General features: G+C 36.1%; 2 protein-coding genes across 2 annotated transcripts; one reads left to right on the forward strand and one right to left on the reverse strand.

The window, feature by feature from the left end:
* Positions 1-11,920: 11,920 nt before the first annotated feature.
* Positions 11,921-16,198, reverse strand: LOC123722135 (uncharacterized protein K02A2.6-like). Its single transcript, XM_045682836.1, has one exon. The coding sequence runs from the start codon at positions 16,153-16,155 to the stop codon at positions 12,088-12,090; it is 4,068 nt and encodes a 1,355-aa protein (XP_045538792.1). The 5' UTR covers positions 16,156-16,198; the 3' UTR covers positions 11,921-12,087.
* Positions 16,199-19,270: 3,072 nt separating this feature from the next.
* Positions 19,271-20,141, forward strand: LOC106711493. Its single transcript, XM_014503812.2, has one exon. The coding sequence runs from the start codon at positions 19,299-19,301 to the stop codon at positions 19,911-19,913; it is 615 nt and encodes a 204-aa protein (XP_014359298.2). The 5' UTR covers positions 19,271-19,298; the 3' UTR covers positions 19,914-20,141.
* The last annotated feature ends 557 nt before the right edge of the window (positions 20,142-20,698 follow it).

Below are 20,698 nucleotides of genomic sequence, written 5' to 3' on the forward strand. Positions count from 1 at the left end.
TACCGTTAGCAAAAATGTATTATATTGAAAATTGTAGTTACATTTGTCAATTCAAAATAGCAAAACGTAATGAGATTAAAACCCAACATCGAGCGTTCATTATGAAAATGAATTCGATTAACAGTACAATTACAGGAACATAATGTTGGTCCTGTCCACGCGTATACTGCATCCAATTAATATTGATAGTTTAGACAAATCGTTTATGCCATCACCACACTGCACACGTAACGGGACGACGACGAGACGCTGACGTAATAAGAAAAGTAGTTTTGTATAAATTACTAAATAAACGTTGTTTTTTTCGAAGATAACTTACAAAATTTAACTAATTATAGTACAAACCCTTTTAATACATTTCTTCATCAACATATGAACCCTTAAATTCATGCCGCCCTCATACACCTTAGCTGAAGCTCCTTTAGACGTCGAGGGTCACCTGGATCACTTTGGGAATCACTTACTTAACAATTCAGACTGACAACGGGTCTGACACCCGCGGGATCACCACGCCCACAGTATAATCCCTCCCACGTCATCGTCCTACTGATGGTATTTTGTCCCGGCTACGTCTCGTTGCCGTCCCACTGGCTGTGTGGTGAGACCATTAGCGCTCTGCAACGCTTTTTACGCAACAGCGATGATGAAATGACGGGAACGCCGTGACCACATTTCAAAGGACTCTTTGAATTACAACGTTCACGAAACCACTTTATCGCGACATCATAAACATGCAAGTCTTCATTAAAAAGATGTATGTCAGTAGTTAAAATTAAATAGTAGTTTAAAAATTTTTCGAAAGACTGCTGAAGAATTTTTTTGAGTTTGGTAAAGTACTAATAAGAAAATATGTAAATATATGAATATTGAGACCCGGTGGCTCAGGGGTTAAGCACTTGGCTTGAGGGTTAACTACTTGACTTGCAGATCGTGGGTTCGAATCCTGCCATGTACCAAAGTTTTTTTCGATGTTCAATTTACACGTGCACATATATCCGACATTCTTACAGTGAAGCTGCACATATCTGAGAAGAAATTCAAGCACAATCCAAAAAGCACTGGGTCAGCGTGGTTGACTATATCCTAGTCACTAATAACTTAGGGTATTAATTTTGTTAAAAAGATCGGTTAAGACTACATTAAAACATACGTAAACTTTTATTTTCAAAAAGGCTCTACATTCGAAATAAATCCATGAATTGACATAAAAATTGTAACCGCAAAGTTAAAATACAATAAACATAAGGGACCAGAATCGTTTCGCTCCACCTCACAATAAAAACATCATAAGACGGACTAAAACGGTCCACGTTTACAAAATAAATTGCATTTTATGGGTACAAAGGTAAAAAGATACTTAGATATTATATTGAAAGTTTATAACGTAATATCGTTGTATTTCATGATTGGACATTAAATTCGCTTCTCGATAACATATCTTTTTATTGCCTTTTGGATTAATTCATTCCTTTGAACATGAGTATAAGCGAATTATTTATTAGATTATAGAAAATATATTGAGAAACAATAATACGTTAAAAATATGTGAGAAAGTTGATGCCATAACATTAATATATTATTTTGAAGTTCAACGATACGACATACTTACGACACTTTCTCGTGTGTTTAGTCACATAGTACAGGCACATGGCCAGCGTTAACTAAGGCTTAATTACCCCTAACTTAAGAAAGACTCGAATTGCTGGACATGTATATGAGCTGAAATAGTATATTATTACATAATGTTCAACTAATCCTATAAAATATATTTTAATTTTATAACAGTGAAATAGACTATTTATTAGCGTGGATTATAGGAGGAGCTTTGATATGGCATCAGTGACAAGCCCTGAGCTTTTCAGAAAGGGTTTTAATATCTCTGATGAAAATGGAACCGTCATACTGGAGTGTTCTAAACTCTTACCATTTAATCAATGGTTGTGAGGCTGTTTATTCCTTTTAAGAGGAAGATACTGTAATGCTCGTCTCGGAGCACTACCCCGCACCGGATCAGATAATTTCAATCAATGGCCAGCGTTACATATCTTCAAATAAACGATACTATTATTTGATTTGGTTTTATTATAGCTTTACTTTTCACTGCAAGCTTCAAAGTTGCAATTTATTAACACCTTTCCATGCACGGCAAAGTATAACTTCTTTTTTTGTCCATGCATTTAACGCGTCAACGTATACGTAGTTCCTCTGGGAAGTTCTTAGATGTCTAATGGTCGCTAACCGTCGCACGTTGAAAGCATCGTCGCCCTTTGTCGGCGATAGAACGTGCTCTAGTGGTCGCCTTTAGAAATTAGCCTTGTTACGTCATCTAACTACTACGTTGAAGGCATCGCTTTTGTCTTTAAGCTAGATTCGAAAATTTTCCATTCTTTCTAATTGGCATTTTCATCTTTTACTGCTATTCCTTATCTGTGCTATTTCTATTAGAAATCGATAATTGCTTCGTAATAAAGATTAAAAAAAATGTTCTTTTTGTAGAATGCTCCTCGAATGAATGGTGACTTTTAACAAAGTGAATGACCTACTAAACTTAAGATAGTGCGGAGTAACAAATAATAAAACTATAACTACATAAAAACGGCTACACTCGCAAACACATAATTCGATGACGGTTTCACTCAATGAGAGACGGACTGCAATCGCGATACCAATCCTACTGAACCTGAAGAAGAGTACATGATCGAGTTCGAAACTCGGACGAAGTGTACATGAATGCAGCCGTTTCTATTTTAATGTATCACTAGAGTTTAAGCAGTTTAGTAAAACTACATTTGTAATTGACATAAAAAGTACCTGGTCGACTGATTTAACCTTTAACATCTATCCATCATCATTCCACATAACTTCAATGAAATCTTTGTAAAATTTAAAGCTTCAATATGACGTCATCAAAACAGCAACAATATCAGGGTATGACGATGTTTACTCGTCTTTCAAGACAGTCAGTGTGAAATACAATATTGACAAGTTTGCACAGAGAACTTGTAAGCTCGGCCCCACTCTTGGACGTGCTGAAGGTTACACGGGCGTATTGACTTCGTATTGCGAAACAATAACTTGCAAATAAGCCTCTCAAGGACTAAAGCTGACGGAATATTTAGGATTCCGCCGTTTATAGGAATTGTTTCTGTTTGTAGGCTTTGGGAGAAATTGTTAAGAAACATTTGTAAAAGGACATCGCATATTTTATAATGCAAGTTAAAAATAAATGTTTAATGTATAATCTTTTCTAAGATCTTCAGACCTTTATATTAAGTAAATACTCGTATTATTTTTGATACAAATGAAATGTATTGCAAGTCAAAAGACTCAACAATATAAGTTAAACACTTGTATTGCATTTATAAGAAAGACTAGAGACCCACCTGGCTGCGCAGTGATTGTTTGTGATAAAGCTTTTTTTACTCGAGGATAATGTAGCATTCTTATGGTGAAAGAATTGGTCAAATCGGTTCAGTAGTTTTTGAGTTTATTTGTTACAAAAAGTTAAGAATGTTTTTTCCTCTTTGTAAAGTCGTAGGTGTGAAGTAGTAATTAAAAAAATGGTTATGCTCTTTATAAAAATTAAAAAGTGAAAAGTAATATCAGCGTATCGATAAAATAAAGACAATTTCCAAGTCTTTGACAATCAGCTTTCATCGACGATAGATTAAAACTAGAGACGGTCGTATCAAATTCCCTAGAGTAGGTTCGTCTGTTTGCTGTTCAGTGTTCAATGATCTCACCGTATATTGAATTCGTTGGGATTTATTCGCTCCAATGTCTCTCTGTTTAAGTCAAAGTAATTTGAATTCTAAGTTTCTTTGCTATTGTTAATTCTCATCTCCAAGAATACAATAGATTTAGGATGACCCCAGCGTAAGACGTCTGGCTATTGATCTCTAGGGTTGAATATTTCATTTAATACAAAGATCCTTTAAATACTTTTTACCCGACTGACTCAGGAGGCTATGGAGGTGTTTATTTTTTATATATGCGGGTTTGTAAGTTATATCGTGACCTGCTCACATCAACGACTGAACTGATCTTGCAGGGTCAGGTGTCATTTGAATCACATTCTTGATTGTGCGTCGGTTATTAAAATAAAATAAATAGTCTAATTTAATATTAATTATACTAAAAATACAATCAAAGTAAAATGCATTTCAATACTTATTTCCTACATTATTTCCTACTTAATTAAGAAAAATATGCGTTCACAAAAAACTAGCAACAATTATCATCAGGTTATTTGCTCTCTATAAATAATAGAAAAAAAAACTAGGCTCTTTTTTAGGCTAGGTCTTTTTTAACATCTTAACCTAGAAAACAATCTGTGATTCATTAAAGTATAAAGAGATACCTTTAAAGACATGATAAGATTTTAGCTCGATTGAAATGTAATCAAACTTGTCGATTTAAGTGTCGATTATTCAACCGCTCTGTGACAGGGGAGAGCAATGACATGTGACTGACTGAAATGATTGATGTCATTGCGATGAAAGTCAATTTAGATGTCATCAAGTTCAAGTTATGTACACCAAATATGTGCGTAACGATGTAATCACAGTTTAAGTTTTTAATTATTTGTGATCATTATCTACCTGACCTAGTCCTAGCTACGTAGAGTCGATGCACCAGGTTTCCGTTCTCCAAATAAATCTGTCTGTCATCTCCATTGTCAACCCCTTCTTGATCATGTCACCTTTCACGCAATTCATCCATCTCTTCCTAGGCCTATTTTACTGTACCTCTTGTGATATCAAATACATATATAAAAATCGAAAATAACTGCTGGCTAACGTGGGTAGGGTTAGTGGTTTGTTCTTGTATGTGTGTATTAAAAAGTACAACTATGAAATGTATTTTTTACCCAATTGATTAAAGCGAAACATATTTTTGTGATATGTATGTCTAATGTCTATACTATTGTAGCTTCCTATAATCTTAACCGATCAAACAATTTTAAATAGTATTACGTCATTTGTTTTCAGTCAAGTTTATAGAATTATTGATTACAAGTTAACAAGATTTGTTTTAAATTAAAGAACACTTAGTATGCATCCAACTAGGTTATTCCGATAAGTGCTTTCTCTCAGTCGATCGGGTTTACACGTTTTCTTCTCTAAACCCATTACTCGAAGCTCTCCACACGTTCGCAATTACACCGGTCAGTTATTTGTCGTCGACGGGTATTAATTGAACAATCGTTTGTCTTTTCACTTATGCTTAGAAGTCAGAAGTTGGAACATTTCGATGATTTTTATTTTATTTATCTTTGTAATTTTGTATTACTTCTTTTACTTAAATTAAATTTTTAAGCGGTAATGAAGAATGATAACCAAAAAATGTTTACACTGTTTCAATTAACTTTTTTATTTAAACATATGTCAACTCTTTTATCGCACGCTGGTATAAGACAATATCAGAAATCATGATTATTGAAATATGATTACGCGTATGCTTAAATGCTTAACAAAGTACTTATCATCATCAGCTCACTATACGTCCCCACCGAAGGGCTCGGAGCCTACAGTAAGTTAGGGGTGACTAAGCCATAGTTAACCAAGCTGACCAAGTGCGGGTTGGTTGAATTCACAGTTATCATTGAATTTTGATATTTTTTCTTACTCTTTACCACGATATTTTTCTTCATCGTAAGAGCGTCGGATAAATGTACATATGTAAATCTGAATCGATGAATTCGAACCCAGGACCTGCAGATTGCAAGTCAAGTGCTTAACCCCTGTGCACAGACGCTCGAAAGTACTTATACGGAAACACATTTGTTGATTTATCTTTAATGGTAATATATACTCTTTTTTAACCATGTTGACGTCTATAATATCAGTCGCCAGCGGTCAAAGGGTTAAAATACGTGTTTAACTAAATAGTGTCAACTGTATTTTTTTAAATTTGTTTCGTAAAAACTTTCAGTCGACACAATAAGTCATAGAACCTTGAAACTTTACGAAGTTTTAGGAACCTCAGATGGCACGAATTTTCTGAGCGTTGTACTAAATAGTAGAAGTTGTCTGAAATCGGTTCGCGGGACGTAAGTAGCGCTTAACTAATGCAAACTTGCTGGGGGCTAGTTTAATTTCTACTACATCTTTATACTAAGAACGTATTAAACTTTTAGAAGCCATTCGCTCCCAAGTACGCTCCGGAGAGCTCTTCTATCTAGTAATCGCAGTTTTGTATACGTGTAATGAAGGAATTATTTTGTAACTCGAGACAAAAACATTATTTTTAATATTTAGTTTTTATTCACGAAACAGTGGTAGATGCCAGCAAAAACATCTGTTGCACGAATTGGCCGGCTCGTCTAGTGCAATACCACTATCACACAGAAGACAGAGGTGAAGTGAAAGCAATTCCGCGTTACGTCTGATAAATGTGGTGTCGGAGGCCTAATTTTAATCCTCTTTCCCTTCTTGTCCTTTTCTTATAAAGGAAAGGATGCGAATGGGATGGGGATTTGTCGAAGCAGTGGACGCATAGTAAGGGGAAATATTCCCTTTTTGTACGGCCCTTTCTCCGATGGTTAAAGATAGGTTATGCATCTGCTTGTCTATGGGCAGTGGTCGCTTCGCTATTTCAGCGAATCAGGTGGTTGCTTGCTTGTTTGCCACCTTATGTTTAATAAAAAAATGCGTAAACTCAGTATCTGTGAAGGAATTGTAAGTTTATACTGGTTTCGTTCTTTATATCCTTTGTCCTCTGTACAATTAAGGTAGATAGATTATTTCGATGCAGGTATCTGTGGGTAGCGTTCACTTAACTTTATCGCCTTCTTGATGGGAAAAAAGGGAATTAAAAATATTTTTTTTTTCAAACACTATTTACAGCAAGACAAATGTTGGTCAGTTAGCATTACTCCCACAAATTTTGAGAACATTTCACAACATAACCTGAACATCAATCGAAAACTTTACTATGTTGGTTTATTTTTTCTGGGAAGACGTAGGCTATATGTGGCAACCAGTTTTCAAGCTGAAACTCAGTTGTTGTACTATAAACAGCAATATGTACCTTATTAGAATGGTTTAGAGTATATTTTAGCATGTTATAGAAATGCGTGAGATAATTTACGATCGTGTAGGCCTGACGCAGATGCTCCGCATTGTTTATTGCTGACTGTGTAAACGAGGCGCTACGGTTGATATTGCTGCGCCCCCACTTCGTGTCTTTGCAAATATCAAGGCTTGAATTTTTTCTTTAATCTATTTACAATTTTAGAATTATATCAATGAGTTCTACTTACATCTTTCACTTATAAAAAATATATCATTTAAAATAAAAAAAAATAAAATCAAATTACATTTATTTTGGGAAAAAGCGCCACCGGTAATATGTAATGTAATTGCTATAGACATATAATTCAAGAAAAAGCAAACGAAATATACAAGAAAGTATGGCATAGAAATTATGTTACAAAATTGGGACTATATGTTAATGTACATTCTCGTAATATATATTTTGAAGCAGTTAACTGTGTGATATTTGTAACTATGTCGTGTCACCTACCCATAATAATATATGTACATAATTTAACGAAACATGTATAAAATATGTGGAACTTCGTACATTAATTACTTAAAAGCAAAAATCAATTTCCGCAATAATATCTAGTTCAAAAGATTGAAATGTAAACACTCCATATGGTGAAGACAGGAGTACGCAAATAACGGGTCGCATTGTTATCAGAAATAGGCCGTTTTATAAAATAAAATCAAAGCAAACAAAACACAGAAGCGCGGAAACAAAAAAGCCTTTCCACGAACAGTTTATCACCCGGATTCATTTATCAGAATATAACTAGTGAGGCGAAATAAAATACATTGCTTTGGACATTTTCGTTGTGGTACTTTTTGTCGACACTGTATCGGACAATTCGTTTTTGTTTACAATTATGTTTTTTCTTTGCGATAACGGTTTTTGTCAGTTTGATGGTTACTAAGGATGTCCCTTACGCAATCTCAACTGTTGGAGTACATGTACCACAGTAATAGTGTTCCTATGTGTTGCCACCGAATAGAAATCACGGTTACCAACACCAAAGAATTGATAAACATTCCTTCAATGCCTAAAGTATTAGAGAAAAAACAAAAGCTTATCTCAGTATTCCATACATTTCTATTAACAATAGTTAATGTTGAGATAAATAACTTGAACATAAAATACGCAACGCAAGTCACCGAGACAGCCGGCCATTAAACAAGCCACGAAGCATCCGTGTAAACAGATCAATAAATACGCAACCAGTAAAGTTGGGGACAAGCTCGTTACTAACGTTGATATTGTCCCGAATATTCAGAGATGATTTTATTGCTTATTTTGTGATTTTATTTTTCGATGTGACTTTAGTTTTTTTTTATCATAGATCTGTTTACCTCTACACTCAAAGTATTACTTAGGCAATTCCTAAGTGGAGAGTTCTGTGAGTAAATTGCTAATTTTTGTATACAATGACTCATGTCTAAGTGTCACAGTTCATCATGATTTGATATGTTATTTATAACTTTAAAAAAATACACGCAAACGAAACACTCTTCGCTTCATCTCTTAGTTTACCTACTCCTATTTTCTGATACTAACAAATAGGTTGAAGAAGTTGAACGTGAAGTTTTTAGTTACAAATATATTCATTTTAATTTTCAAAGTGAACACTATTTTACGTTAACTGCGGTATATGAATTCACGTTTCAACAAGCAGCAACGGGTCATGCATGAAAGATAAAAGGGTCGACCAATTTCGCTCTGTAAATGGTGGACGTTACGACGAAACGAAACGATTTTTAAACAATCCTCCCGATGTTTCAACGTGAATTCTCTATTCAAAAATTTGCTGCAGGGAATTTGAACTTTTGCTAATATGTACTTCGAATTCCACCTGGAATGATGTTGAGGTTGATTTAAAAATCGGTAACGATCTTTGGTTTAAAACACACACTGAATTTTTTTTCCCTTAGAACAACGTGTTGTGATTTTTTTGTTACTTTTCGATTTTTTAACATAAGCGCATAATTCTTAAATTCATACACTACAATATATTTGTATACATATATTTTTTATGAAATTCAATATTCAGGTTACCTATAAAGTAAAGTACGTTCCAAATAAAAATACCAATGCGGTTAATGAACCCGAGCCCCATTGAGACTTTATAACTCTCAAAACGATTTTTTTTTCAACAGATCCAGGTAATAGATGCCTATTCATAACACATTACACAAATATTGTAACACTTTTTCCAATAGGTATATAATTATTAAAAACAACGCGAGTTTCATTCAAAAAACGTTTTAGAATGACGCCAAATAAAGATATATTAAAACACAGAACAAGCTTAATTGGAGTAGGCAAAGAGGGGCGCAAACTGAATTACACCGGTGGCTGTACTCGCCTAAATTCAATGCCGACGTGACACCCATAAAAATAATGTGACACGTAAACTATGTTAATTTTTAAGACCATTTTATTTAAATAATGAACTTAAAATGTACACGTTTTTGTGCGTAAACTTTGTGGTTTTCCACAAAACAAGGCAAAAAAAACATCTTTTTATAGACATTGAAAGAGACGTCAATACTAATATTTTGATAATGGAAACACACAATAATACGTTTTGAACTATACATACCAATTCAATAAGGCCACTTTCTTCTTTTCTCGTTCTAAAAAACTGACCTACAACATCCTTTATGTAAATTTTACACACACATAGACATTCTAAAAATCACTCACAAACTTACACACTTACAAAAAGTTAATAAGGTACATAATATAGTATGTTACAAAAAAATTATACGAAATATTTCCATTTACACGAAAAGGAAACTAATTTAAAGATGCAAATAAACGAAGGTCAAAATGATTAATAAGACTTGTTCCTTAGACCTTCGGTAAACTGACGCGTTGTCGGAGAAGGTATGATAAAGGGTCACTAACTTGGGCCCCGGAGATTCAAACGCTGTCATATTTGACACTTATCACCGAGGCCGTAGCGGGGCCGTAAATTTATCAAAGTTGAAATCTCTTAATACCTTTTTATAAAATGATTACTTAAACATCAAGCTATTTTTAAAATTGACTATAAATAAAAATTAAAAAGAATGTATTTTTAAATGCAATATAATAGTCGTAAATATGTTTTATATAACGAATTCATATGTTTTTCATTTTTTTAATAATATGAAATGTACGTATTTATTTACACGTTGAATCTCGTAAAAAATCTTAAATTCAAATAGAATTGTTTGAATAAAATGTCTTTGTAATCGAATAATATATTATTCGTCATAGAGGCGATTAAATTAATTTAACACATCTCTATAAATGAATAAGCAATAAAGTTAAATGAAGGAATAAAGATATAATATAGCTGCATTGTCTTAAAAATTACAAGTTACAGTACAAGTACCAACGTCCGAGTACTTCCGTAATTACTGCGAAAGTGGGTTAAAATTGTAGTGTCGTATTAAACAATTAGTTTTATTTAATATTTTTATAAGTGGTTATCTTGTAATGGCAATTTCCACTTTGGTTTTATTGTAACACCGGACACCGACTGTAAAGTTGTGTATAAGGGAAATCAAACATACGAGTATTAGCCGCTCCGTAAATCAAATCGTATATCGAAACAGAGGTCGCATGGCTAGTATCGCGCGGTCAACCGCTGTCACACTCCACCCATGAGTGGAAAAAGGACATAAATTTCATTATAGTCTTCTAAAAAACGGATCGTTCTTAGAAACAGGAGTACAAGAACACAACTAACTCCCTTAACCCAGTGTAAGCTGAGATTAAGGTTGTTCTTTACCGCTGTCCAAGTAGACTATTTTCGCCTCGTTCACATTCGTATATCTATAAGAGAACATAATAAAGCGAAAAAAGTAACATTGCATAAAAGTTATAACAATCGTGTTTATCAGATTACACAAATATAACTACCTATTTTGGTAATAAGCTGCAAATAAATTAGTCATCGTGATCATAATAATAATGATAATTTATTATTATTTAACAAATATTGTTGGATTAGTGAGTTGAAATTGTATGTAATTCACCGTAGCTGTATCGGACATAATTCGTTGCGGTTATTGGATTCCGCATTGAATTCCAATTAGGATAAATCGTCAAATTCCAGTCCACTCTTGTGATAATCATAATTGAATATTATTTTATATTGTATACAGTTTTAAGTTATATAAACTAGCTATCGTCCGCGACACCGAACGTGCGGAATTAAAAAAATCATAGTAAATAGTCTATGTGTTTTTCCAGACTGTGTTCTACATCTGTGCTGAATTTCATCAAGATCCGTTAAGCCGTTCTAACAAACATTCATCCATCCATCCATCTAAACTTTTGCATTTATTATTTTAGTAAGATGTATTGTATGTTATAAAATTTTGATCCTAATTGATTAAAAATTAAATGTTGGTGAAAATTAATTTCATATCGTTGTAATTTAATATTTTAGGTAATCGTTTTCTTGAATATACTGAATGTGAAAAATGATTCAGTTTTACATTTTTATGGGTTCCTTTTTATTCCTTTCCTTTCTTATGAAAAAGAAACTTTCAGTCAGATAAAAATCTTTTTTAAGAATTTTTCTAACAAAGCGAAGGGACAAATTTTCAGTTTTATAAGTTAAGGGTCTCGGGATATTTAAAACTTCGAAGCAGAGACGGAATCAGATAAATTTGTAACAAAGTTTCTGAAATAGAATTAATACGAACGCTCAAGGCAGTGTTTTTGATTTTCAAAAAAAAGAATTGTTAATCCAAGTATTGGGACGAATTGAAAAACCCCACATACTTACACAGTCGATCCATTTTGTGATATTTATTGATATTTGATAAGTATGTGTAGGAGTAATTGAAACAACGCTTGCTTAGTGCAGACTCTTTAATTACGTCACTACGACATAGCGGTCGGGCGCAGCCGACCGTTCCAATTTATGCATTGTACATGCGCATACATAACACCCCTCCCCTTTTAGATAACGAATGTAACCCCAATACAAAGAGAGTTAAAGAAGACAGATACATTAGTAGAACAGAACACATAGACAATATAACCCTATACTTCTTCGTCTGAGAGCATGCGGCGCCTAACCCCTCTAGTAACCGTCACGTTGGGGTGGTTGGTAGGCGGCGTGTCTGGAGGCAATCTTGCCTCCTCATCCTCCCCCCGCGACGAGCCAGCGAACGCGGAGTCCTGCATCGCGTCTGCCAAACCTTGTTGTTCGGACGACACCGACGATGTGGGACTCTCTGAGCCTATATCGTCATAGTCCCACGAGTCTATCTTGACGTCTCCTTTGTACAGCCACAATTGATTTTTGTGCTTTTTACTCTTAATAGACGAAGTGTTGTCTTGCACCACATATAAAACTTTTCCGAGTCTCTTCAACACTGTTGCTTGATGCCAGGTGAATTTGTTATTTCCCGCAAACTTTTTATATAACACCTGGTCACCCGGCGTAAAAAATTGTTTATTACAGCCTCCGTGTGCTTCAATTTGCGAACACTGCTTTTTTTTTACAAATTCAGCAAGGGGAACGCACGAAGACGACGGTGAACTAGGTTTAATCAAATCTAACCGCGTCCTAAGTTTCCGCCCGTAAACTAACTCGGCGGGAGAAAGGCCTGTGGTGGAATGAATAGAGTTTCTGTAATCAAGTAAAAATTTTAAGAGTCGTAATTTGCATTCCTTTGCCGATCGGCTAGCTAAAAGACTGCTCTTTATGCCCTTTTTTATAACTTTTACTGAACTTTCCGCTTGACCGTTACTAGCAGGATGGTAAGCCGGCGTCGTTAGGTGTGTGATACCATTTCCCGCGCAAAAATTTAAAAATTGTTGGGAACAAAATGATGTACCGTTGTCACTAACAATAGTTTTCGGAAGACCGAACCGTGCCATGAAGTCGTACAAACGTTCTATTACTGCATTCGAGTTCGAATTAGCGTTCATGTCGTACACTTCGACCCATTTAGTGTACGCGTCGACGATAACCAGATAGGTGTGACCATTCAGCGGACCTAGGAAGTCGATATGCAAACGGTGAAATGGTTGCGGTGGGAACTTCCACGGTGCCATCTTAGCCCGCGGTGGCGAAGGTCTTAACCGGTTGCATATCTCACACGACCCTATCAGCCGCTCAATTGCGTCATCAACGCCCGGGAACCAAAACCTGGATCTAGCTTCAGCTTTGGTTTTAACGATGCCTAAGTGTGACGAATGCAACTCGTTCAAAATTTTTGGACGTAAACATTCCGGAATTATGACCTTATGACCTCTCATCAAGCAACCATTTTCTAATGACAGCTGGTTCCGACACAAAAAATATGGCTTAATATTGGGATCAGATTCTTTAGTAGGCCAGCCGTTAAATATATAATTTATAACACGTCTAAAAATTATATCACGCGATGTTGCATTTTTCAATTCGGAAATCGTAATCGGTAACGAGCCGTCGACAACAAAACAAACATAAGCAGCCCTGTCGCACAGCGCCGCGGCGGCGTCTGCGCAAGACGCGCGCCCCACCTCCGTGGACCCCGCGCCGTTCTCGCTCACACCCGCCAAGCTCGCGCGCGACAGATAATCTGCGCTGTTATCAGCGCTACGAACATATTCTATGTTGTAATTGTACGCGCCTAAAAACATTGCGTATCTTTGTAACCTATTCGCAGATACTTCCGGTATTCCTTTATGCGGACCGAATATAGATAATAATGGCTTATGGTCGGTTCGTAAAACGAAGGGTTCCGTACGGCCGTATAAATATTGATGAAACCTACGGACGCCGAATATTATCGCTGTCGCTTCTTTTTGTATCTGCGAATACCGTTTCTCGGCGGGCGTGAGCGTGCGCGACGCAAACGAGACCGGCCGCTCAGCGCCGTCGTCCCCCACCTGCGACAATATCGCCCCGAGACCAGTGGGAGAAGCATCCACTGTTAAGATTAGTTTAGCGTTTTGATTAAAATGCGCTAACACTAAATCCGACGCCAGCTTGTTTTTTATTAAAACGAACGCATCCGCGTGCTCTTGAGACCATTCCCATTTATTATTTTTTTTTAATAAATCATATAAGGGCTTAAGTATAGATGATGCGCCGGGCACGAAATTCCTATAGTAGTTGGCCAGCCCTAAAAATGATTGCAACTGGCTGACGTTAGTCGGCACAGGTGCATCCACAATCGCCTTCACCTTTTCGGGCGATTTTTTTAACCCATTTTTATTTATAACGTAGCCCAAGTAACTAATCTCGTCTTTGAAAAACTCGCATTTATCCTTCTGCAACGTCAATCCTGCCTCCTCGAGTCTCTGCAACACCGAACTTAATCGCGCCAAGTGTTCTTCCCTATTTCTGCCCGTAACCAAAATATCGTCGAGTAGACACAACACGCCTTCTAGTCCCGACAGTACGGTCTCCATTGCGCGCTGGAAGATAGCCGGGGCGGAGGACAGACCGAACACGAGCCGCGTATATTGATACAGTCCCCGGTGTGTATTAATACATGTTAACTTTTGCGACTCCTCGTCGAGGCAAAGCTGATTGTACGCACTCGATAAATCTAATTTTGTGAACTGTTCACCGCTATGTAATTTGGAAAACAGTTCGTTCACCGTAGGCAAAGGATACTGATCAACTACTAACTGTTTATTTATACTGACAGCGTAATCGGCACATATCCTCACGGAGCCGTTTCGCTTTAGCACAGGCACTATAGGCGACGCATACTCCGAATGATCTACTGGCTTCAAAACCCCTAAATCGACCAATCTGTCGATTTCTTTAGTAACCTTCTCTTTCAAAGCGAACGCTATCGGACGCGCTTTGAAAAATAGTGGTCTCGACTGTTCTTTTAAAAGTAACCTGATTTTATATTTATTAAATTTACCTAGCCTATCCGAAAACGTTTTTGAAAACCGAGCTTGGAGCTTTTCTATTGACAGAGATGAGTCGCAATAGTTCACAGGAGCTAACTGTAAATTAAATTTTGAAATAAAGTCCCTACCGAGGAGCGCCGGGCCCCCGCCACGTACCACGTATACGTCTATACTACGGGTTTGCCCTCCATACGAAATGCGCGATTGGGTCATAACACCAAGGCAATGAATCGTTTCCCCCGAGTAACCAAGTAACCTTTTCTTAGTTGGCAACAATTGTGTTTTACTGTAATGCCGTCTATAGGTGTTTACTGAAATTACGGTAACTGCGGACCCGCTATCTATTTCAAATTTTAATTTAACCCCATTCAACTCTATACTCTCCACCATAGGCTCCCCTTTAAAAGATCGGATATGAAAACACTCACCGTCGTCGTCGTTCTCGTCCGACTCATTCATCACCGCTGACGTCACCTGGTTCACTTTTTTGCACATTCGCTGGAGATGACCTTTTCGATTGCATTTTTTGCAGGAGTAGTTGGAGAAACGACAGTCTACCGACCTGTGGTTATAACCGCACACGGAACACTTCACCTTTTTCGACCGACTTTCAGTAGCACTTTGTACATTAGCACTGGAATGTCCGATTTTGTACAGCACATCCGAAGGCGCGGCGACGTCGATGCTGGTGCACGACGCGGCGGCTGCGCCGGCGGCGCCCGCCCGCGCGCATCGAATATTCTCCGCCAACTCCACGGCCTTTGCCAGGGTCAGGCCGCTCAGATCCTTGGCGTAGATCTTCTCCTTTTCGATCCCGTGCTGCATTCCCATGATGAAGCGGTCGCGGAGAGCTTCCTCGAGGTTGCTGAACCCGCAGTGTGCGGAGAGCCCCCGCAGTCGAGCCGCCCATTGAGTAAACGTTTCGGTGGGCTGCTGAAGTGCCGAGTAAAAGTTGTGCCGTTCCCCGAAGCCGACGCGCTTCGGAGTGAAGTGGGCATCCAATAGTTCGAGGATGTCCGGGTAGGGCACCTGCTGCAGCTCTTTCGGCAACGCTAAGTCCGATGCTAATTTATAGGTACCCTCTGAGAATGCACTTAGCAATATCGCGCGTCGCTTTACTCCCGTCGCATCGGTTAAATGGTTTATATCATTAGCAATAAACCATTGCGTTATGCGACTCTTGTACGTTTTCCACGTCTGTTCACAGTGATCAAAACAAGACAAAACACCAAACTGTCCAACAGACATTTTGAAAAAAAAACTTTTCACAACGCGGGTACTTTGGTTTCTCGTCGCCAATGATAAGTATGTGTAGGAGTAATTGAAACAACGCTTGCTTAGTGCAGACTCTTTAATTACGTCACTACGACATAGCGGTCGGGCGCAGCCGACCGTTCCAATTTATGCATTGTACATGCGCATACATAACAATATTTGATTCAGTTAATTGCTTGTTTATTTATAAATCTTTAAACCCAATTTTAAAGTAAACAAAGAAATGTTTTTAGAAAGCAAATATTTGTATGTTAATATTTTTAGAACAGTTTGTGCAATGAAAACTTCAAATTGTTATGATTGTTCAAACTTGTAGATTCGTCGAAAGTAAACGAGACCACAGCAACAGTATGACTTATGCATTAACGTCGAGTAAACTTCGTATTTGTACTTGCGGCTCTCGAAGTTTCATGAGGTAAGTTTGTCCATTCAATGTTTTGTATCGGAGGCCCGAGCTAATTTTCTCATGTTCTCTACATTGCCCTCTTTTGTTAGACATCTCTATTGAGGCTTCTTAAAATATTTTAGTATAAGTTTAATATTATTTAGTCTAGTCTAATTTTATTGTGTGCTTTCTATGTTCTTTCTTTATTTTGTTTGTTTTTCAACTTCAATAGTTGTGTTTTTCTTTTACCAATAGGTTTTAACCTTGAATGAAATTTAAAACCTTTTACATTTATCAGATTAGAAAAACTCGGTACAAGATTGATAAACAATATTTTCCTTTATCTCTGACTTTATCTCTTAGTAATACATTATCCAAAACAAAACCTACTTTCATCACCAGAGCGTTAGATAGTTTGTTTTCCAAAAGGCACCATATTACTGTAATATGTCTTTTATCCCAACCTTCAAGGGAGTGGACGTAACACGATTGACCTTTTTCCCTTTGTCACGGATGCTTCATATTCGGACTCAGCGTATTTACATTATTGTAAGCAACCATATATGTGCAACAAGAGTACAGACCTATTGAGTACATAATTTTTAATACAACCTCTTTTAATTTTTGCCAAGATGAAAAACAAGCAATCGACAGAAATTATTGACTTAAGAAATCTGCTGCATATAGATTTCTGTGATAATCCAATGAATCCTAATTATAGCCAAATTCTTGGTATTTCAATAGTCTAGCTATTTTAAAACTGTTATTTTGAAATCAGCCGAAAAATAACATCCATATTAACCTAATTTTTTTACTCTGTGTGTAGTATTATCGGTTAATATGTAACTTCAATGAAACTCCATGATTTGTCTTGAAATTTGAATGGGTATTCACGAAACAGATTTTTTATGTAGTCAACTGAAATCTACCCGCTTCGTGTCACGTTTCAAAGATAATGATGACACACACGATACCATAAACATATATACAAATATACAAAATATACAAATATAATTATGTGTATATAAGGTACATTTTTTAATATATTCACAGTTGTAAATGTGGGCGAATTATTCATTTTCCCTATTTTTCAAGGAACATTTCCATTTTTGTCGATTTATTGCTTTCCATTCCTTTCTACAAAGATATTTTTTTATAATAACTTCATGATACGACGTTTACTTTCTTCTTTATATCTAACTTAATTTTTCCTTCCTCTTGTATTCTGCCTTTTTCAAAAATTCACCAACAGATATGTCAATTCTAATTTCTCAGTTTAATTTGACTCGAATATTGATATTTTCAAAATACTCGTAATAAATTCGTCAAAGTTAACTCATTGAATTCCAGAATATGCAAAATTGTATCACAGCTCTATGAAATAATCTGTTCCATTTCCGGTAGAAGCAACAAGTGAAATCAATATTATATTCGAGTAAGTAAAGCTCTATCGGAGTTTGTGCAGAGTAATGTTTTTAACAGGTATTATACTTTGTGAGCTACTAGTCTATGCTTGATCAATTATGAATAGTGAATTCTCATGGACATTACCTATAAACTATCTCGGTGGGTTATAGGAGTTCATTTCGATGTTTTTTTTTATATTATTAGCCGACTTCAAAAAGAAGGAGGTTATCAATTCGACTGAATTTTTTTTTTTTTTTTTTTTTAGGTGACAAAGTGGCCACCTGAATTCACCAAAATGTCAAAGCGACCGCTGCTTATAGACATCTGCAAGTGCAGATGCGTTGCCTACGTTCAATCGACGAGCCGACCTTTTCGTGCAACAAATATTGTTGTTGCTGGCGTCTATTACTATTAACGGTTTATTGTTTTTTATGAATTAGCTAATGCTTATTACGTACAATAACTGATAATTTTAGTATAAATATAAGGTTCTAATTCTGGCGCAACTACCTTGCAAATGAACTTTAGATATTCCTGTCATTGATCTGATCAATTCAAAGTAAATGACGTTCCTTAGAAATAGGAATAATGAATAATATGGACCTTGAAAATATCGACATCTGCAAAATCAACAGTTCAAAATAATTGAATCGACATAGGTCGTTATAAAGGAAGGTGAAACACACGGGGGCAGGTGAAACACGTGGTGTGCTAGAGAAGAACAACGATACAGCCAACTCTCTCACTCTAATGGCTGACGTGCACAGCGTGGGTGTTAGAGGCCGCTCGACATATGTTCGCTTGCGTAATATATTCGTCGTACCGGCCCGTTATTTTGTTCCAAGGCAAAGTATCAACAGGGTAAATAGGCGTCTCGTTACAATTTTCGCTTTCGATGCGGCATTGTGAAAGCTTGATAACAAATTAAATCATGCGAGGGGAAGCGAGGCACTTTACGTGTACGCAATTATGTATAATAACGTTTGAAGGGTGGTAGAATCGATGAGCTGTAGATAGGAAAATGTTTAAGGAAAGGAAATTGAAGCACTGAAGAAGAATAAGTAGTTAGAAAGAAATACAGAAATATATAGAAGAGGTGTACAAGTCAGGGCGATAATAATAATTTATTTAGAACAAAAAAGTATTTAATTGACGACTTAACCATTACGAATGAAAAAAAAATAGTTCAAATATTCTTTTGTCAAATCTATCATTTCGCTATCATGTCAAATAAACTCAAAATTCTAAAACCATCAAAACACATCAAAAAAACAAATTAAAATGTATTCAAGTATTTAAAAAATTGCAAACAACCACAATCAATATGGATTTGTATTTCTTTGTACTGACATGTCTTTTGGTATTACAAATGTCACTGGTCAGTGCCTTCCTCAACCCAGCCAATGATGTCCGTAAGATTACAAAATGTATTAATAAAACTGTCAGAAAATATAAAAATTATTACTTGACTGCGATGCTCCTTTACTTTGTAGTGGTCATTTACCTTGGTATGTACACTCCATTAATGAGTACACTAAAACTTATATTCGGCGGACAACAGGATAAATATGAAAAATTGATTATTGTCAGCAACATGGAAAAAATATATATCATGGGTGGATTTTCTCTCTTCTTGTTCGTCGTGGCCTGCGGCGTCAGAAGTTTAATTTCTTATACTGCAAAGCTTCTAGAATCATCGGAGTACTCAATAACAAAAATATCAAATTTATATGGACCGAAAAATAAAGGTTTTACACTCGATAATGCCAACATACTGCCACATCTGCTTCGAATGACCAGATCGACCTCATCTATTGGAGTGAATAAAATTTTAAAAGACCAATTGAAGACGGTTATCAAGAATATTGAGGTGATTAAAAATGACAGTAAAACTGAATCAAGTGTATATGATGATCACTACCAAGCAACAAGGGCTTAAAGTTTTGTTATTCATCAAGTTTTATTACTCAGTCCCGTTTTATTTACGGCAGTCATAGGGAACTATTGCCTTACACGCAGGAAACGTTGCCAAGTATTTGAGAATTCTTTGGAATTACGATGGGTTGCGAGGCAAAAGGAAATATTCGGAAAGACAGGACCATAAAAATAAAATGCTACGCTACAAAGGGGAAAAGAAACATACCAAATTGGAATGTATGTTATTTCGACGAAAGAAAAAAAAATGTTATTTCTTATAAAGACTTTACAGATTTTTAAGAACAAAGATTACTAAGATTATATTTATATATATTATATTACATTAGAAATATTTCATAAAACACAATAAAAAAAATGTTACAATTTTTTAAACTGTGTTTTTGTTTTCAATTAACCGAATTGTAGCTTCGCATTACAGAATTTGACAAGTATTACTTAGCGTCGTCGTTCAGAAATATGCAATCGCAAAGGTCATGGCTTTGGCAGATATTCAGAATACCGAAAGTACCGCTAGTTTGTATCAGGTACTTGAAGACTTGGCTTCAAATCATTTGCAGTAGACTAAATTTAGCTGCGTTGCGGATGAACCATTAGTTAACGTCATTTTTACCTTACATGAATAACATGATATAGTTCCCCCGTTACAATTCTTCTATCAACCGTTTAGACATACGGAGGGAATCCCTCTTAATGAAGTAAACGAACCACGCTTTCGAATAAAGAGGTTTGAATCGTTTCACTGCAAAATATTGGAAAAATTTGCCAGCGTCAGTTTTTCCGTATAAC

This window comes from Papilio machaon, chromosome 20 (assembly GCF_912999745.1).
Source record: "Papilio machaon chromosome 20, ilPapMach1.1, whole genome shotgun sequence".
In the NCBI taxonomy this organism is placed as follows: domain Eukaryota; kingdom Metazoa; phylum Arthropoda; class Insecta; order Lepidoptera; family Papilionidae; genus Papilio; species Papilio machaon.